The 21332-nt window shown below is 45.1% G+C and overlaps 1 protein-coding gene across 5 annotated transcripts in view; it reads left to right on the top strand.

Moving 5' to 3' along the window:
- The first annotated feature begins 6751 nt into the window (after positions 1–6751).
- Positions 6752–21332, top strand: part of UBE2E1 (ubiquitin conjugating enzyme E2 E1) — a 51758-nt gene continuing 37177 nt past the window's right edge. Inside the window, exons 1-4 of one of the 5 annotated variants that reach the window (XM_067561927.1) lie at positions 7019–7442; positions 9558–9637; positions 9979–10159; positions 12680–12730. In XM_067561927.1, the coding sequence (XP_067418028.1) occupies positions 10008–10159; positions 12680–12730 (203 nt within the window). In that variant the 5' untranslated portion in view covers positions 7019–7442; positions 9558–9637; positions 9979–10007. Of the gene's footprint in view, positions 6892–6926; positions 6955–7018; positions 7556–9557; positions 9638–9978; positions 10160–12679; positions 12731–21332 lie in introns of those variants that run through there. The other 4 variants (XM_067561929.1, XM_067561928.1, XM_067561926.1 and 1 more) reach the window with 4 other exon arrangements.

Genomic DNA, 21332 nt, shown 5'->3' with positions numbered 1-21332 from the left:
CAGCCAGCCCAGAGCTAGAAGAGAAGAAACCAAAGTGCCTAGAGCATAGCTGGGCCAGGAGTGCATTTAGGAGAACAAGCCTCTGGTTCTTTGCTTAAGCTGATAGGATGAAATTCTGGCCCCACTGCAGTCAACTGAACCTTCATTGGGGCCAGAATTTCACTCCAGGAGACTGTTGTCTCTCTGCTGAGACTACAGTCTCTCAGCTCACACTATAAACACATCCTTTTAGCCAGACCTCCTGACTGTTGTCAGGACTAGCCTTAAATCCAAAGAAAGTGGCCACTTGGAGTTCATGCTTTGGGAGCCCTATAATGACAAATCAGCTTTTCAGTTCATCATCTAGCCCAATCTGAGCTCTGGCAGTAGGATATGAGGAGAGGGAACAACTCATTACAGACCCTTCCCTGCTATGGAATAGGCGGCAACTGCAATGCTCCATAGAGAAAATCTCACTGCCAAGGAAATTACTGTAAATGGAGATGGGATGCATAATTAATTACGGGAAGATAGTTGTGGGCAGTAAGCCCCAATGTAAGCATGTAAGTTCCCCACCCCTACTTCATGGAACTCAGCACTTGTATTTTCTCTGCATAAGCTTCTAATTTGAATATAGTTGCTTTTGGACTCTATACAAAGTTTCAGCCTAACTTATTTAGGAAATCCTGCCATAGATCCTTAAATGGCCCGATTTTCCCTCACTGTCTGGCCTCATGTTTTAGGGTCAGTCCTAAAGGATACAGTGGAGTAGTACAGGCTTATATGACATACCACCACTTTGCTAGTTTCCCAGTTTCTCAGCAAGTTGATCTTAGCAGCCAAGTGAAATTAACTAGATCTAGGGGATCCAAGCTGATGACAGCAGGAAGAGGGCAAAAATCATTCTTGTCCCCCATGTCCTCCACAAATGGCCTGATGGAAAGCCCTCTGACATTACTCTCACTGACTTCAAGGCTTTGTCTCAGACAAGTGTCTCACAGACGTCCTAACTCCCAACCTGTCAGGGCCCAAATATGGGACCCCACTTATGACAAAGACGCAAAATGAGGGACACAAAACAATGAAACATGTAAGAAACTTGAAATGCTGTGGGAATCCTTCTTTTAGTGTAAGTGACTCTTTCTTTCATCTCAGTTTTATGATTATTTCTGATGTAAATAATTTTCAACAATAAAAGTGAGTAGACTCCAGATTTCTTAGGCACAATGGTAACTTTGGGACTAACATGCAGCCCCCGTGCAACAGTTTGCTGGGCCCAGGGCAAACTCATAACACAGGCCCCCATCCCATCCAACTCCACATAGACATATTAATTAATTAAAGAAAAAATTGAATTTTATTTCTGAAATGGCATAGATAGGCCTTATCACTTTACAACTTAACTTTCCTGACCTTTTCCATTACAAAATCATGAATGACCTCACTAAAGTCAATTTTTCTTGCAAGCTCACACTCATTAGACAAAAAGATGACTTAAGCATTCCTGTTCCATAGTAGGTCGTTTGCAGTTTTTGATGAGTGCCATCTTGCTGAAAAACTTCTTTTGGCTTCTGCCACAGTCACTGTCAACATGCAAAAAAATTGTAGGACTATGCATGCTTCACTGAAAATTAGTTATATTTTCTGTTGTAAATCTCTAAATAAAATTGTTTAGGACTGAATGCAACGTAAAACAAATGTCATTGATTGCTTTGGATCGCCACTCCAATTTACTGATAACATTGTTCAAAGTTGATTAGAATACATTCCTTCTGAATAAAGACTGTTTCATCTTCAGAGGTGACAAAACATGATTCTTCAGGTGTCATCATGAGATCTTTTCCATTTCCTACCTCCCTTCTGAGATAATTGTAGCAAAATTCCCATACCTACCATCATAAGGCATGCTTCCAATAAAATTTTGGGCCACTGATCTCAAAGTTTCTTTAATTCTTTCATAATATCAACAAGAGCTGACTCTAAATCAAGAGAGATTCCTCGGGCTTGTAAAATCTTATTTCTCTCATCAATACTTGAAAGAACTTTATATCAGAAGCTAGCCAACAAAAGACATGTAAATGAGCTGAAGTACTGTTTCAGTGCTTCCACTTCTGATTGAATTTCATGTATCACATTTAATTCAAAAGCACATTCCAATGCTTCCTGAATACCTGGACAGCATATCAGCAGACGCACTCCAGCGTGTGTCCGAGTGAGAACAGAGTGAAGTTTGAACAGTTTATCTTATTTGTTATAATCTTCCACTTCACAGGACTAGCACCAAAAAATACTAAAAATCGATGCAGACAACCAAAATGTGTTACTGTTTCAGTACATGCAACCCTTGTATTAACTCTTCTGAGATGAAGTGAATGGGAAGCACAAGGAGAATATACAGCAAGTTTATTTTTGGACATAATGACGGCCTGAATGCCTTTTAATTTTCCTAACAAATTAGATCCATTATCAAATCCTTGACCTCTACAGTCATCAAGTGGAATTTTATGGCACTTCACGCTGGCAATTAGCATTTTGGCTATTTGTTCTCCACTTTTTTGATCAAAATTGATGAACTTGAGAAATCTTTCTTGAATGTTAAATGCATCACTATCTTGGTCCTGCACTACAAACCTGAATATCAACACATTTTATTCATGCTGAGAAGCATCAGGGGTAGCATCACATATGATAGAATAATAAATGGCTTTTTCTCTCTCTCTCTCTCTGCAAGAATAGCCTTCTGCATGCTTTTACCACATAATTCAATAAATTCATTCCGACTCCCATGAGAGGTGATATGCCTGTCCATGCATTATTCTACCCTCTATCTGCTTCTGTTTGACTTTAACCAAATGGTCACAAATTATGCTGTCATAATGAGCTAGTAACTCAAGAGTTTCAAGAAAGTTACCATTGTGTGGCTCACCAATATCTCCTTGGAATGCTACCCCTCCTGAAGCAAGATGTAAGGTAACATTCAGCATTTTTTCCAATATTGCTCTCCATCTTCGGCTTCTGTTAATATTTGTTTTTTAATCACACTGTCTAGTCCTCATCCACCTGACAGTGATTGCGCTAATTCCTTCCACTGGCAGTAGCAGATTGTATGTTCTATGCTGTTTTCATGTTCAGGAAGTTTATTATATAGTTGTAACCATTTTTTCACAGCTGGAGAATACCCTTCACTTTTTGCCAGTGTACTGGATTGTTTGTTTGTCTTTCCCGTCAGAAAATAGCAAACATAGAAAGCAGTACGGTGCTTTGTTGGTAGCACTCCAAACAAGCCAGTCTCTTGGATCTTTTCTCTGTAGTTGGACATCTGACATGTGAGAAGAATTTCAGGAAAACTATGGCCATAAACATCTTTTGTCATTGACTTCCCTAGCTTCTGCATATCTTCAAAATTCAGTATACCAGATAGAATATTTTTTGTTACAAAATCTATAATGTGTTTAGGCCACAATCCTGGATCTTTTAAAAAGCATGATCAGCACAATTCTCTCCTGCTTCATGTTAACCTTTTTCTGAGTCTGGTGGTGATATTACTCCACTGTCTTTGGAAGCCATTAGATTGGAATCACATGATTAACCTGACTGCTTTTTTCATTAATTTCCACAGTTTCTTTATCAATTTAGAAATCACCTTCCCCTTGTTTTCTTGTTCCTGTTTGTGCATTGCTTGAACCAGACTATTGAGAGGCCTTATACGTCTGGAAAAATTGGAGAATTGACTGGTATCCTTCTGCTTCTTTTCATCCCTTTCTTTAAACTCCTGATGTTTCTGGTTGCCTGATTTGAATTTATAGCCAGGCATGGCAGTATGGCACATACATTAATTATAGCTCACTATTTGGAACGTTGCTTCTGTTCTAACACTGCTTCTGATTGGCTGAGGTAAATCTCATGAGATCAGTACACCACATAGATACATAGGTACAGACATGCTCACCGAGATTGCATAAATAAAATTTAGTCAAACTCAGCAGTTCACATTTTAGCTTGAATTTTTATCCCCTGATGATGGGCTTGTGGCCTTCTGGCTGGGCCCTGAAATTGCACCCATTTCCCCTACTTTACTTGAGGCTTTCTAACATAAGTGGCATCCCTTGAAATGAGCAGCTGAGCAGTAGTATGGCATTCCCTCCAACTTGTCAATGGAAAAGAAGAGAGAAAAGATGAAGGGAAAAAAAGGGAGGGAGAGAATCCAGTGATATAGGAAAAATATGAGGATTGAGGAAAGAGAGACACAAAGAAAGGATGGCCTTGTCTATTGTAACCTCTCTGAATAAATAACCATTGGATATAGATGGTGACGGCTAAATTTCATCATGTGGCCCCAGTCACATGACACAGATTGGTTACAAAAAGTTATCTCTCTGCCACATGGGTGGTGTCAGGATCCACAGGCAAGTGTGATTTCAGCTGGCCCAAATGCTGCTCTAGCTGAGTAAAGTCCTCAAAGTGCCTACCAACGAAGTTGAGGATTTTCCATATCTGGCCAAGTCTTTATTTGTTAATTTAACATTTTGATCACAAGTAAGTCCTTGTTAAAAGAACTGTCAATGAAGAGCTAATTCACCTCCAGTGTCATCTTCAGGTCAACTGCTCCTGTATGATATAAAAACCACTGAAGAGTATAAATGGTCAGTGAATAAATTTATATTGGAAATATAAAAGGTTTTTAAGCATCAGAAGAATGAGGTTCCAGTAGGAATGGGGGAGGAGGGGCAAACAAATTAATTAGTATTAAGATAGAGATAAATAAATGTATGAGTGGGATTGTTTCACAGGATTGCTTTCTGGTTCACGTCTTATATTCCTAAAATGTCATGATTCAGGGCTTCAACTGATCACCTGTAGAGGTCAGGAAAAGATATATTTTCCCCCAGTGTATTCTGGGCAGAAGGGGGTGTTTATGGCCATTGATGGGGTGGGCAGGTGACCTGAGGTGGTACTGAGAATTCTCCTTCCCAGGTGCTCAACTGGTGAGTCTGATTCATATGCACAAAGTCAAAGTAATTCAGGGTCATGAACGAATTTGCTCCAGATCATGGTGGCAGTGAGGATGGAGTTTTTTCACCTTCCTCTGTAGGACAGAATACAGGTCACTTGCTAGGAACAAGTGGGTATATCTCACTTAATCAATTCCCTGCCATTGCAGAGGCCTTGGCCACTAGTGTCACATTGGCCCTTTTTGTTCTCTGGCTGCAGCACACAACAGTTTAGTGTCTGGAGGCTGTAATACTTTGGACTCATTCTGGTTGTGGCACTTGGGGTGGAGGTGGTGGGGTTGTATTTAGTTGCCTGTGATATGCAGGTCAGACTAGCTGATCATCTGGCCTTAAACTCTATGCCTCTACAACTGTCAGGGAAAATTCAACTTTTCTTTATGATGGGGCCTCAAAGAGGCAGGATTCCTGTCAACATGACCATATGTCTGGGACTTTGGGTTGAGTGAAGGAAGCAGCTAGATAATAGAATTTATGAGAAGCATGTGTAATAGCCTGGCTGTTAGTGAGGATTGAACAGGAGATCTTCATCACCGAAAGCACAGACCTCTATGCGCTAAGAGTTTATCTGTGAGATAGTTCTAGACTATGGAATTGAAGGGGGCAGCCACTAGAGGGAGACATGACTACAGGTACAGTTCTGTATCATACCCTCTCCCTGTTAGATATGTTTAGGGTCTCAGATCCACAGGAGTAAAAAGTTCCATCTGGAGTGCCATTTGGGAGGCAATTGCGGATTAAGACACAGTACAGAACTTTAGTTCAAGGAGCTCTTTAGCTTTTAGTACTGAAATTCCAGGGTTCAGTCCCTAGTGACAGTCATGGTGAGTGTCTATGTATGCAGCCGTGATGTGTTACACAAGGTCATATGATTAAAACATGAGACTGGAAGCCTGTTTTTTAGAAGTACTGACCATCCCTCCAAATTCAACAGGAAGTCAATAGAGCTGCAGGTGATGAGCACCCCTGAAAATCCTGGGAGACTAGACAACTAGGTTCTTTCCCCCTCATTCACAAAGCATAAATTGGTGGTAATAATCATAGGTACTGTACTTTGCAGGAGTGTTGTGTACTTGGACTAATTTCTGTTTGTAAACGCTTTGAGATCCTCAGTTGCAAGAAGTGGTAGAAATGCAAAGTACTGTTAACTATTAGGATGCATAGTGGTGATGCTCTTCATTTTCCCAGCCACTAAACTATGTCACATAATTTGCTGTGTGATCTCTTGATATACTTTTGGAAAATGAAGGCATTGAGCCATACTCAGCCCTGGTATTAACCAGCTGAAGTCAATGGGGGTGACAACAAGAATGAATTTGGTGCAGCATTTCCATGGAGCTCTATGGCACCCTGCCCTGGCCCACAGAAAGGTGACTGCCTGTGTTGTCTTATCGTCATGTGAAAAGTACGGCGGGTCACTACTGGAGTCAGGCCGATGTCATTTTTCTTTACCACTGTGCAGGTAGCAAAAGATGAACTGCAAAGATTTTGCGGGCGGGGGGCAGAAGCAGGGGGAAAGCCCTGGAAGATGCAACGCACAGTCAAAGCCCAACTTTATTTAATGCGGCGCCTTTCATACCCGTGAGGCTTCCCAGCTGGTGGACTTCCCCATTGCGGATCCTTTTCCATGTCAGAATCCAGCCCGCTTTTCCTTCCTGGGGCAGAGCAGCTGGGGCTGGCCCGCCTGAGCCCAGCCTGCTGCTGCTGCTGCGGTCTCCGCCTGAGCTGCTGACATCACAAGCGGCCCTTCCTTTTGTGCGCTCGTGAGGTCACGGGGGGCTGCGTGGGGACAATGGAATCCTGAACTCGGGGCTCAGGCAAGTGGGAAGCCGCCGCCAAGGATGAGTCAAGGCTGAGCCAGGGGAGGGGAGAAGCTGCCGCCGCTGCTCGCGGGCTGGGACAGGTGAGAGACCGGGAGGAAGGTGCTGCTGCTGCTGCTGCTGCTGCTGCTCTAGGACGGAGCCAGGTGAGAAGTTGCTGCTGCTGCTGCTGCTGCGGTAGGGATCGGGGGGGGAGCAGCTGCGCTGGGGCCGAGCCAGCGGTGGGGAATGGGCACGGGCCGGCGGGCGCCCGGCTCAGCCTTCAGGCAGCCCCGGCTGCGGCTCTCTCTGCCCCCTAGGACTGGGGCAGGGAGCAGCTGAGCCTTGCAATCCTGGCCCGCACTCACTCCCCCGCCGGGCCCTGGGCAGAGGAGCCTTCCCCGCTCCCCCCGCAGAGGCTGGGGCTCCCGCCGCGCCGCCTGCCCCCTGGGGGCGACCCGAGTGCGGCCGGCTCGGCTCGGCTCCGCTCCCCCAGCCCCGGCTCGCCGAGGGGCCGGGGAGGAGCGGGGGCAGCCATTGCCTGGGTAAGAGAGTTGCTGTTGCAGCACTTCCGCTTCTCTCCCAGCGAGAGAGAGAGACACGAGTGGCCAGGCCCAGCCGCGCCGCGGAGGAGCCGCCAGACACAAAGGGAGAGGTACGGAGCGGGCCCCCCCCCCTCCCCTCCCCGCAGCGGGGCCCCCCAGGCCAGGCCGGGCCAGCGCAGCGCAGCGCGACCGACGGGCAGGGAGCCGGAGCCGGGGCCGGCAGGTATCTCCCCCTCCCCGCAGGGCCCGAGCACGGGGGGCAGAGACGCCAGCCGGGGGAAGGGGGGGGGGGTTCTCGCTATGAGGGGGCAGAGCGCCTCTTTCCTGGAGGTGTCCCCCGTGCAGGCACTGATCCCCTCATCCCTTCCCCCTCTCCCGGCAAACACTGATTGCTCCCCATCCCCCCTGCAGGCACCGCTCCCCTCCATCCCTTCCCCCTCACCACCTCCCTCCCCCCTCTCTCTCACAGGCATTCCCCCCCTCCCCCCCCGCAGGCACTGCTATCTTTTACTACCTCCCCTCCCCCCACCCCGCGGGCACTGCTACCCTCTCCCCCCTCCCCTCACAGGCATTGCTTCCTCCTCCCCACCACTTCCCTTACCCCCTGCAGGCACTGCCTCTCCCCCCCCCACCACCTCCCTTCTCCCTCACTGCTTCCCCCCACTATCTCCCTTTCCTCCCCCTGCAATCACTACTTCCCCTTCTCTCCCCCCCCCCCCCCCCCGCCACCTTTCTCCCCTGTCCCCACAGGCACTGCCTCCTCCTCACCCCACCATCACCCTTTCTCCCCACCACCTTCTTTTCCCCCACTCTCCCACAGGCACTGTTTCCTCTCCCCACCTCCCTTCTCCCCCTCTCCATAGGCACTGCTTCCCCCTCACGGGAACCACCACCATCACCTCTATTCCCTTCTCCCTCCCCCAGGGCTGGATTAACTTTCCCAAGGGCCTGGGGCTATTAGATTTTCTGTGGTCCCTCCACCACATTTGAGAAACGGGGATTTAAAAGGCCATCATCCTACCCTCCCTCCTGAGCTGCTGTCCCCCCCCCCATTCCCAAGAGACTCTTTTGTGCTCCCCCCTCCCTGACACTGCCCCATTCACAGAGCAGTTCAGTGTCCCTGTGCCCTGCCCTTCCCTCCCTCCTCCACTCCCCTGGGCTACCCCCTCCACAGGAACCTCATGCCTGCCCCCTGCTCCCATCACAGGGGATCCCCTGGGCTTTCACCCATGCTGTCCTTTAGTCTGGGGGAGTTGCATTGCATTGCCACTGCCCTGCACAGCTGTTCCATTCACACCCACCCCACACTGCCAGTGGCAGTGCCCTGTGGCTCCAGGCAGGCCCTGGCCAGCATGTCCCCTGTGTGGCTGGTGGGGACTCACAATAGCTGCGCGGCAGCCCAGGCAGGTGCCGAGCCAGGCACCACAGGGCTGCTCCCACCCAGGGGCTTGGCGCTGACCTGGATGAGCGGCTGCAGCTGCCCGCTGTGGCTCCAGGCAGGGAAGGTTCCACAACCGGCTGCCCCATGCGCAGTGAGTGGGACCGGCAGCGGCCAGTGCCAGGCGGCCCTCTCTGCCCGCGGGTCCTGCCAGGGCCCTCCTTAGCCTGGGGCCCTGCAGCCCCTAAAGCCCCTGCGTTAATCCGGTCCTGCCCTCCACCCACACACCCCACGGGCACAGCTTCCCCATCACCATCTCCCTTTCCCTCTCCAGACACTGATCTCCCTCACCCCCCAAACACACCACCTCCTGTACCCTTGGCAGGCACTGACTCCCCTCCTCCCCCAGCACCTCCCTTACCCTCAGCAGGCACTGATTTCACCCTCCCCCAGCACACACGTACCACCGCCCTTGCTTTCCGTGGGCACTGATCTCCCACCCATACCTCCTGCAGACATCAATGCCCCCCATCCCACTACCATCACCCCCATCCCTCAAACCCTGCAGGCACTGATCCCCATTCCCACCATCCTCCCTCACAAGCAATGATCTTCCCCAGTCTTCCTCTCCCCCCCTGCGGACACTGGTCTCTCCCTCGCCGGGGCTGATCTGACCCTGACACTCCCCTCCCTCTGCCCCCCCAGCACTGATTGTCCCCCACACACACACTCCTCTCCTTTTGATATGGAGGTACTGATTCTCCCCTTGTAGCCGTTGACTCCCCGCTCCCATTGTAGACATTGATCCTCCTGTGCTTCCTTCCCTTTTCTCCCATGTGCCTCTTAGTGTGCAGAGGGGACTCGAGACATCCCATTTATATCTGGATAGTTGGGGGTGAGGATCACTGCCGTCTTGTGTGTAGTTTGGTGAGATTTGAAAGAATTACTTGCAGCTTCCTTGATCCTTGCAGCCTCCTCCTTCTGAGTCCCTCTTCTCTCCCCCCCCCCTTTCTGTCTCATTGAAAGGAGACATTCAAGTCCCTCCCCTCCCCCAGTGTTACTGGTGCAGGGAGAAGCTGCTGCTCCTTCTGCTCAGACCATTTCTGTTCATCATGCCTGTCTGCAAAGCCCACAGGGGAGGGAGAGAGACAAGGCCTGTCTAAAGAGAATGCGACCCAAACACCCTTTGCCCGTGAGACTGTCCTGGGTTCCTTTCTCTGTGCATGTTCATTGTTTGTTCCCCACTCCCTGCGGTGTCTCCTCTCCAGGTTTGGGTTGTGTGGTGGGGGGGGTCGCTATGTCGGATGACGATTCGAGGGCCAGCACCAGCTCCTCCTCATCTTCATCCTCCAACCAACAGACTGAGAAAGAGACAAACACCCCTAAGAAGAAGGAAAGTAAAGTCAGCATGAGTAAAAACTCCAAGCTCCTCTCCACCAGTGCCAAGAGGTGAGACTCTCTGCAGCCAGACTCCATGTCACTGTGGTCTCTCTGCTAGTCTGGCTCTGTGCTTATGTGGCCCTCGATTTTGTAGTATCTGCCCCCTCGCTTCTTTTCCTCCTCTCCTCTATGGTTAACCATTTCTATTCCTCATTACTGGCATTTACCTTCAGCCTCTCCACGAAAACTACCATTGTTCCCATCTCCCCTTTGCCACCATCTGCCCTTCGTGAGAAGATTCCACCAAGGATTCCACTTGCCCTATCTCCTCTTCACCATCTGCACTCAGCGCCGTTCTTCCCCACAGAGATGACTGCTCTGCTCAGCACCCGGATTTATAGCCAGAATTGTATAGGGATTAAAGTCTGAGAGTTGAATTCCAGCTCTGCCACTGAAGCTATGTGGCCTTGAGGAAGTCATTTAATTTCTCCATCAGTTTCCCTATCCATAAAATGGGGATGATGATAACACTTAACTCACAGGGGTGTTGGGAGCATTAATTAATTGTTTGCTTTGAGTTTGTATGATGAAAGATGGTGTAAGTGCAAACAGTTGTTATATAATGCCAGCCCTTCCCATTAAATGCATTACTACTTCCTTATCTCCTTCTGACCTTGATTAAGGGTTTGTGTACATGGGGAATAACTGTTCCAGAACAGCTCTCCAGGTAGACCCTCTTTTCTAAAATAAAAGTGATTGTTCTGAAATAATGACTGCTTAAATTATACCAGAGTAACTCCTCTGGAATAGCTGTGCCAGTCAATGTCTCTGTGTAGACAAGCCCTTAGAGCCAACTCGCTTCCAAAACATGACTGCTGCCCTACCTGAGCCGTTCTCCATGTCACCTGAATTCAGCACCATCCTGCTCCAAAAAGCTCAGCTAGATGAGAATGAAGCTTCCAAGCAAACTTTTATTACTCTGTCAATAAGAACAATAATCTGTTTGGTTGGTTATTTGCAGTGCACCAGCAAAAAGTTTGCAATCTGTATATGTCAAAAAGGGCTGGGTTCTTTTTTTGGTTTGCTCAGCCAATGCTTTGCTGTCATGCCCAAGAGGTCTTTTGGGTTTTGTAGCTTTTACGCAGCTTGTTGACTTCAGAACTCACCTGAACATGTTGTTCTTTGGCAAAGTCATACATACAGCATCAAGTGCTGTTTGGATGAGAGGCCTCAGCTATTTAAAAAATATCTTTAAAGGCCTACTGATCGTAAATTGCTTGATAACAATAGGCTTTGGTTCTTATTATGTGTGACAAATGAAAGACAGGTGGAGGAGGGGGAAGGAAGGGAGGCTATGGGAAGGCTGTCTGCGAGAGCAGTGGGGGGAGATTTGAAGGGGAGACTTAAGTGGCAGTAGTGGGGCTCTGGGGAAAGGAATGGTAGCTAGCAGTGATGCAAAGGGAAATGTGGAGCTGTGTAGCATGGAGAAGTCTGTAGGCAGGGAGGATGTTGGGGAGGGGGCTTTGTGAACATGAGGGAGAGGAGTAGGGGAGCTTTGGGTGGCAGGGGAGATTTGGAGGCTGTGGTTGCAGGAGCACATAGGACCTTGGAGATGTGTGCCTTCCCCTCTCTTTGAGTTTAATCAGCGATGGATCAGGGAGTACATAGAGTTGGGCTCTGTAGCTAGTTACCCACCTTCCCTGGTCAGAACCGCTCCAGCCCATGCCCCGGGACACTAAGTAGAGAAGGGGATTGTGGCAGTGGCTGTTTAGCTCATCCCAATGAGACAAAGTTTCATAATTTCCCCCAGGTTGTAGCCCTTCCCTCACATCCAGCGCTTGTGTTTGCAAGGAGGATCTGTCTCATCAGTACGTTGGAGATAGATGGGGCCTGTCTATCCCCATGTGCGTGTGGTGGGTCTGTGGACCTGTCTGTGGCGCTGATGTGGGGAGAGGGAATGTCTGTTTTTCTGTCTGTCATAGGGTGTCTTCCCCTCTGTGTGTGCCTGGCGTGGTCTTGTCTACACAGGCGGTGGTGTATAGGGTATACATAGCTATACGCTTCAGTGAAAGGCTCTAGCAGGGGGAGGCAGTGGTGAAACACTCCAGCAGCAGGGCCCGCTGCAGTAAAGGGCTTTAGTGGGGGAGAGAGGGAGCTACACATACCCTACACACCTCTACCGGTGTACACAAGACCACTCCAGACACACACAGTGAGACAGACACTCTGTGACTCCCCACTGCCGCAGTTTTGCACTGTGATGGGAAAAGGCTCTGGCAGCAGGACATCACACTGGTAAAAATAACAGTGTAGATGCGGAAGGCACTGCTTGGGCCTGTAGAGAGCTGTGTAGGGTAGGTACTCTAGAGTTCTAGCATGTCTCTACTCACCTCACCTAAGCAGTGCCTCACCATCTACGCTATTTATTCCTGTGCAAGCTGGGCATGCAGTGTATATATGTATTCCTGAAATAGTGACACACACAAACAGTGGCACAGTCCTTGTGACACACATCTGTACTGCATGTGTGTGTTGATGTGATCCCGTATATTGACTTATATTCGTTCTTTCTTGTTTTTATTCCCATAGGATTCAGAAGGAATTGGCTGACATCACCTTAGATCCACCTCCCAATTGCAGGTTTGTTTTGATTCCTCCTCCCAGGAGAAGGAGAGAAAGTGTGCTTTTTATTATTTGTAAATATCCTTAAAAGTTCTAGATGCAGCAGAGGAATGACCACTTATATGACATAAAATATGCTCATGAATGCTTGGATGACATAAAAATAAATCCCCTGCAGGAGAAAGCTCAGGAGACGTTATGTGTTTTGACATGAATTTGCTGTTTGTTTTGGTTTTTCATAATTGCATTAGAGTTTGTCACATTGTCTGTGTGTGCATTTCTGACACTGGTCAATACGGAAGAGTGTGAAAACTTGCCCCTTTTTGTTTTTTCCTGGTTTATAAATCTAATACGTGGCTGCCTTAATTTTCTGCTTGTTTGGAAGGACTCTTTTATATAAATAATAGTCAAATCTGTATGGGTTCTTTCTAGCTCTGACAGTTCTGTGCTAAGCAATAACACATAGTGGAGAAAGGGGCTGTTAGTTCATCAGTCAGAATACGCACTGAAAAAGCACATATGTTATCTGATGAAATCACACCCTGGGGTATCCTATTGCCCTTTATAGAATGGTTACTTGAACTATGTTTTAGAGATTTAAACATTGTTTAGTATCTGCAAAGCTTTATGTTCATTACCTGATTGCCCTGGCCCCTGATGATTCCACTTGGCATTTGAGAATGAGATGGTGTTGGCAACATCTTTGGTTGTTCCTGTTAATTAAACAGGAAGGCTGCTTTCAGCCTGGTCTCTCTCCCGTTTAGCTTGCTGGAGTCTTGTTTTCAAAGATGTTCTTTATCTGACTCTGCTCTTCATACCTTTCTGCTGCAGCTGAGCTAGGTCTGAAGCCGTTTGATGTCAGTGGTAGCAGCAATTAAAAGAAAATGGCACTTAAAATGCATTTTAAAATCAGTCACGTGGCTATTTAGAATGGACTCTTTGCTCCCCCACCTTTATATTACTGGTGCTTTGAAGCTTCTTGCTAAGCTTGGGAGACAATAGCAGTGGAGTTAAGTGAAGGGGCCCTGAGCAGCTCTTTCAAAACCACTGTCAAGCATCCTAATCATTGTCTGTGGGGATGGGGAAAGAGTATGTGAGTACATGGAAGGTATGGGCTGAAAGAAGGCTTCCATATTTATTGAAAAGGATCAGCCAAAGACTCCAACTTCTGTTGCCAAAGGATCGGCAACAATATCAGTGGGTGGTTCACAGAGGAAAAAAAAGAAAAACAGCTGATAGGGATGCAATAAACCTTCAAAGATTTTTCTTAATGAATAAACTTAATGTATTAAGTGTTTGATAAGATGACTTTTTAAAATTCACCTAGGTAGTGCAATAATATAGTGGTTTTACTGGAGAGGAAGATTTTTGATATGCTGCTAAAGCATGTGGTATTGGAGTGAAGATAACTACACAAGGGTTTTGAGCTCTCTTCAGCCACTGCTATATTGTTTTATATTGTTTTAATGGTATTAATATGCCTAAAATATTTCTATATAACTAAATCAGGTTTGAGCTTTCATTCAAACCGTCTTGGAAATAATATCAAAACGCTAAACTCTGCCTATATGAAGGAAATTGGTGTCATTCATGGGTGTGGGTTAGCTACCGGATTACTTTTGTCAGAACGTGATATGGCTGCGGAGATGGCTTCTTATATTTTAAATAGTGCGGTCCATTGGGGATAGTAACATCAAGACACAATACAAACAAGTTTGTGTTTGTAATGTGTAAGCCTTTTTGAATGGTTTTAATGGTAGAAAAGCAAGCAATGCATTAATATTAAGTCATATTGTAATTGCAGGTATCTTGCATTCCTTCTGACATTCAAATGAATTTGAGTGGAGATTGGCAGTTTTATCTGACAAATAATTTTGTAAAATTGGAATAAGTGAAGCTAACCTACAATGTGTTCAGTAGTAAAACACAAACAATGGTTTTCCTGTGAAACCAGGTGTTTTTGCATTGCCATTCATGCTATAGAATTTAATATCTGTATTTTATATTGAGAGTAAGTACAATGTCTGTTTTTACACTTGTGGTTAGTTTGGTTCAAAATGCTAAATGCCTTACACTTCCTGACATGCTTTGGGCTTGAGGCTGTATACAGCAGATTGGATAAGTGTAGACAGATGCTGCTTGCCACAACGGTGAGAAGAGTTCCAGCTATCAAAGTTATGTGGAGTGTTTACTTCCTGTGGAAGGGGAAACTGTCAAATGGAGGATGAGGGGAGGTTATGTTACTGAGGCTTTCTGATTGCTGTGTAATGGTTAAGGTTTCAAGACTTTCCTCTGGGGAAGCCTGCATTCGTATGTATGATGGCTTTCCATTATTCCTTTGTTTACACTAATCATTAGTGCTGTTCCAGAGGTATTAAACTTGGTTGTACAATGTAGTTTTAATTCTCCTCCTTCCCTAACTTTTAAAAAGGCTTTGTTTACCCTCTGTCTTCTCAGCTTAGCTCAAACATCTCATCTGACTACCTCTTTTGTATCTTTTCTCCCATGCCTCCCGCTGGAATCGGAGTTCCCTTTTCCCTCCATTCTTGCTCATTTCAAAATCCACTTATTGAAGGAGTCTTATAGTGTTATATTTTGAAAATCACCTAAGTCCTATAACTTTCAGTGGGACTTAGGCTTCTAAGAGTCCCTCACTTTCAAAAATGTGACTTAGGATCTTTAGGTACTTTCAGAAACTTTACTGATAGTCCCATTTATATATTAAAAAAATGCTGCATAACTCTGGAGATTCACTACTTTCTCAGCCAACCACTTAATCTTATTGTGTTCCGCATCATTGTTGTCATCTTCCAAACTGTTCCCAAACATCTCTCTTTGTTTGTCACCTCCTCTTTGTTGTCTGAGTCTTAATTTAGGGCCTTATTGCAGGGTGCTAAAGCACCTTCAACTCCTATTGAAGTTCATGGGAGTTGAAGACATTTAGCACATCCAGAAGGAGCCCAGCACACTGAAAGGCTACCTCTGACTCGCTCATTTCTTTTGTAAAGCACCATGCCCATCCATGATGCCATGCAACTGGTTGTTCATTAATTACATTTAAATTTCAAGCAAAATAGCTTAAAAACAAATCAGGGTTTTCATTTTTATTTTTGCAGGGTTGAAAATATATGTTCAGGCTTTAATTAAAAAAACATACCAGACCTTGTACATTCAGATGACTTTCTAATAGTAGTATACGGTATAGAATTCAGATATTTTCTGATCTGTGTTTGAGATGTTAGTGCTCTCTTAAATGGCATAGTGTAGCTACCGCATTTGGCTGATTTTGAGTTCTGTATCTCTCATTCCTGTTATGCTAACATTTTATGTGAAATGATTGAAATGGGATGCTGGAAAGCTTTAATTTTTTTATCCATTTATGGGATGAGAGGTGTAAAATCTATATTTTAATTATTTAAAATTATATTTTAATTGAAGATGTTAGGTTATAAAAGAGAGCTACAGCTTTCAAATTCAAGGGATTGTTGGTTAATGTGAAATTGAGATTAACTATAGGCTTTGAACATTTGGATCCCAGTCATAATGAAATTTCAGTTCTCTTTTTAAATATTATCTTGTATAAGAAAGTGAAAGTCATAATTTATCAAGGAGTGACCAAAGAAGGATATGTGTAGACTCTGAGCCATTTTTTTGTTTGTTGTGTCATTAGTGTGTTGTGTGTTTTATAGGGCTTTATTTATATTACACATTCAGATGTGTCGTGGAAGTGTGATTCTCTGATTGTCTCCAGTCGTGTTCCATCTTTCACCATAAACAGGGCTCAACTATGTTTAATCACACTAATCAATATCATGCTAAAGCTTCGAATGTGACTGGATTTCTGAGGCTGTAGCAAGGACATGATTAAAACATTAACTGCCATTTACCCTGTCTGTCTCAGGTACTTCAGAGCCTTCATTCCCATAATAATGAGCACCTCACAATCTTTAATATAGTTATCCCTGTGAGGTATTTCTCCCATTTTACAGATGGGGAACTGAGGTCCAGGCTGATTTCAGTGGGAGTTAGGAATCTAAATAGCTTTGTGGATTTGGGCCCAAGAGATTAAGGCCCAGGTTTTTAAAGTTATTTAGGTCCTGTTCTGTTCAGCATTGCAATGTCTAACACAGGCGATGTCTACACTTGAGAGCTTACAGTGGCACAGCTGTAAGATTTCTAGTGTAGTTGGTCTAAGCTGATGGGAGAGATCTTAATTAATCCACCCCCAAAAAGCGATGTTGCTATGTTGTCCACACCGGTGCTTATTCACATCCCTGAGTGACATAAGTTATACCGACATAACTGGTAGTGTAGATGTAGCCTGATTTAGGCTCCTAAGTGCCTGTCACTTTTGAAAATGAGACAGACATAAGCACCCAAGTCCCATTGACTTTCAGTGAGACTTAGCCTCCTAAGTCAGTTAGGGTTGGCAATGCTGAGCAGTGCTTAAATAACTTTAAAAACCAGGACCTAAGTGTCTTGCACACAGGAAGTTTGTGCCCATGGAGGGAATTGAACCCGGGTGTCCCGAGTGCCAGAGAGATGATGTAATTTTCTGCAGTATCCTTGAAAGACTTTACTGTATTAAGTTTATATATTATTGTGGGCCAGGGATTTAAGGTTGCACAGCTCCCTGATTTACACTGCTATCCTCACCAAGCCAGAGCCTTTCATACCTCAAACCACTGCCCACATGTCATGCTGCACCCTCCTGGGTGCAGATCCATTGGACCCCCAATGAGAGTGGAAGGTGGTAGTTAACAGGGAGACATTCATTGGATGGGAGATACTGGGACTGCTAACACTGTAATTAAGCCTCATCTTGTGAAACCCCATCAAATGCACCCAAGGTGTAAAATGTGGATTAAAGTTCCTGGTGTAAAGCCTTCACTCGACCTAAAGCACAGATTTCTATACAGACCAGAAAAGGACGGGGTGCTGGTTGTAGTTGTGTTGTCAGATATCCCATATTATTTGCTTTTGGAGAATGATGCTTTAAAAGCCTGGGGGCTGTGTGAATCAAACCTCCTGAGTTAGCTATAGACCTGCAACGGACTGTGCTAGTCAAAATGCAAATGAGGTAGCTGTCCGAGGTGTATTCCCGCCTGCCCATCTCCTCCCCCATCCAAAAGGAATCAAGTCACCTTCCCAATGTATATGCAGACAAATACCTGAGGAGAGGGGAAGTGAGACAGTCTTCTACTCCAGGGGAACAACAAGATGAATTGAAGGTGAAGTCTGAGTCCTGAAGCCCAGGGCAGAGAAATAAGCTCTCTGCCTACCCTTACCAGGGAACCAGGCACAGTACAGAGACTGGCAGTGTCTCCAGCCAAAAGTAGGGACACTCTGGCAGCTGCCAGGCACTGCCAAATCTATGACCCCTACCCAAGAGTGGGAAATGCCCACAGAAAGTGTATGACAGCTGTTCAGGAGATGACAAAGATAACTACAGCTAGGAAGGAGGAGTCTCCCATGGTCTCTGACTGCCTGGTGGTCTCTGAAAATGTAATGGAGAGGGGGGAGAACTGATGTGCACCTTGGTTCAGTATGTGGGGCTCAGAAGGCCACTCCAGTGGGGTGGGACATCAATACTTTTTCCTCCCCCCTAGAGAAACTGACATTAGCTGTCAGAATTCCAGGGCCCCAACTTCGGAGGAGATGGAGCAGAGAAAAGAATTTGGCTGTGGGGAAGGTTTGAAGAATCTGTTAAAAACAATGAAGCGAGCCACTTCAAAGGGGGGAAGCCTTGCTTTATTGCTCCCTTCTGTCCCAAGAGTTGCTTCCTGGAATGCTCCTGGGAGTATAAAGAACCTTGAGCCATCACGGGGCAGCTGACTGCTGGAGGGACAAAGGGACACCGCACACCCTTGCTAGAATCCAAGGGGAAGTGACAGTGGGAGGACCAGGTCTCAGATGCATACCCACATGTTTTGGGGGAGCAAGGGAATGCAAGAGTTCCACCCCCATAGACTGTAACGGGAGAAATTATACAGGATGGTTGTCACACGACTCTGTGCAGATTTTTGAAGGAAGTATGCTCACTTGCTAATGGAATGTTTATTATATGCATAGGTGAAATGTGAAATTATGAAAGGTAATGGTTTTACCGCCATCCAGGAAACAAACCAGTGCATTCCCTTAGGAGGCTGGTCAAGCACACTAGTTGTACCCCACTTTTGGTGTGGGCAGGAGATGTGACAGATAAGACCCTTTCCTGCAATATTCTTGAAAGACCTTATTGTATTAAGTTTATGTATTATTGTTTATGTATTATGTATTATTATTATTATTGTACTGTATGTAACCTCTCTAGGGAAGATATGTGACAGATGTAAGACCTGGGAGTTCAAAAGACTGTATTGAAAATGTGCCAGACAGGTATGGATTTTTGGAACAATAAGTGTTAAGTGGCTTTCCTGGGGAATACCTAGGGAGAAGTCAATGCAAATTCTCCAGCTCCAGTTAGGCAAAAACTCAGTCTTTTGAAGCTGTGCCCTAAGGAGAGGGTGATTGTCTGCTGATTACCTCTTATTGAAGGGCAAGATCAAAGACCCAGGCTGTGTTTAAAAAAAAAAAAAAAGCTGATCTGCCCAGCCATTGTTCTGGTTCTGGATGAACTTGTAAAAACAGGGAAACCCTAGTTGTGAGTTTTGAAAGACTAAAACCTACCAGAGCCCTAAACTGGAATTGGGGATGATTTCTGGTAAGCAGAGCATGTGTTTGGTTTTTTTATCATTGGTAATATGCCTTCTCTGTAATGTTTTTATGTTCAGAAAAACTGTGCTTGCTTAGAAGGAGCTGTGTTGTACCTTATAACTGTGGCAATACACTGGTTATAGCCTGTGGAGAGAAAGAAAAGCCCAGGCATTGGTCTATTTAGGCAGTCTGGCTTGGTGGGGAAATCAGAATGTAAAGCAGGGAGCTGTGCAGCCTTAAAACCCTGGTCAGGAGGGGGAGACACACTCCAGCCAAGAGAGGTGACAGCTGGGAGCCAGAAACCTAAAGTGGGTGCCCTTGTTGGACCACAGAAGAGAAATACAGATGCAGTTGCTCTGAAACTGCGATACCAGGTTAGCATTCCAGCCACTGGACTGTCGCTTCAAGATGGAACTATGTATTTCTGCCATGTTATAAAAAGGTCCTTGAGTTAGTGTAGCGGGACATAAAATTACCATGTTTAAACATAACTTCATCCACCTTGCCTCTCTTAATATCCTGAGACCAACACAGCTACAACGACACTGCGTGCGTATTTAAACATGGTCATTTAATGCTATCTTTCCTGTCTGTGCAGCAGGACCAAAATGGGTTATAACTAGAATTAAAAAAAAAACTTTACTAAAACCAAAACAAGCTTTGTTTTAATATAGTTTGTTCCAGTCCATATGGGCAGAATCAGCCATTGCTTAGGCCATGTCTACACTATTGAAGTTAGCATTGTTCCTTGGCTCTCCCAGTGTATTTTTGTGTCCAGTCTTTGTAACTTCCTAGGACGAGATCTCCATTAGTGTTTTATGCAAGTAAACTGTCAGTACTTAAATATAATTATGTCTCAGGGTGTAGATGGATGGGAGTCCCCACATTTATAGGTTGTAGGAATGGAGATGAAGAACAGCTGCCGTTTTCAAAACTCTGCAGTAAGGCATTAAGATTTCTGGACTAATATGAAATCTGCAGAAATTGTGTGGCTCAGAAGGCAATTTTGAACTCTCTGGTTTTAATTAATTAGTGGACTTTATTTGCATACTTAAAGTATAGCTCCTGTTTTGACTAAAGTTGTTTTTATATTATTGGAGATATTGTATGAATGTACTTTCTAAATAGCTCGAACTTGGGTAAATACTTTGTGATCTTGCTTTTAAATTTAATGCAGTATGCAAGAACATACTGTAGTTGTTAAACCACAATATGAAGATTTCTTTTTCTTTGTGTGCATGATTGAAAGAGATCTTCCTGAATGCAGCTGTCTTGTGTAAATTTTCTATTGTATTTTTTAAATTCTGTACCAAAGTTGAGATCATTCCAGTTTATATATACACGTGTGCTCGCACACTGAATTTTTTACAGAATTGGAAGGGCACAGATACCAGGATTTTATTCCTTTGTAAAAGGTGTGGGTTCTGTTATGCTTTGGTGACTAAAATGCAGGTCATATTAATTTAAAATACCCAGGCTGCAGAAGTGATTTTTGGTACATTTTATTCATTCTTCTAAAATGTAAATATTTTCTATGTTAAATTTCCAAGTGTGGAGATGGGAAAGACCTTCATAATTAGTGCTGTGTGACCTTGGAAAATTATCTTTTGTCATATAAACTACCAGTGGTTTCCCCCTCTCTGTTTGGCACATAGTCCATGGAAAATAATTCTTCCTTTTAGAAACAGTGTATTAACTAATTTAGTGATCCTCGACAGCTGTGTATGGTCTGTCTTGCAAACCTTAAAGAAGAAAAAAAAGCCATTTATATACTTGGTAAACTACAAGTTTATGTAGCTATTCCTGCAGGCTAAGTCATCTGCCTGATGTATTCAGACAAAAGATGCATAGGAGCAGCCTTTTTAGTAATGATTAGTTAATATTACAGGAATCCAAATTTCTGAGGACAGTGAACTGTTTTAAT

The sequence above is a fragment of the Emydura macquarii genome, unplaced genomic scaffold (genome assembly GCF_026122565.2).
Source record: "Emydura macquarii macquarii isolate MOO-44397 ecotype Brisbane River unplaced genomic scaffold, CSIRO-AGI_Emac_v2 contig_2422, whole genome shotgun sequence".
NCBI lineage: Eukaryota > Metazoa > Chordata > Testudines > Chelidae > Emydura > Emydura macquarii.
The sequence above is the reverse complement of the archived record's forward strand: the minus strand, read 5'-3'. Positions and strand labels throughout refer to the sequence as shown.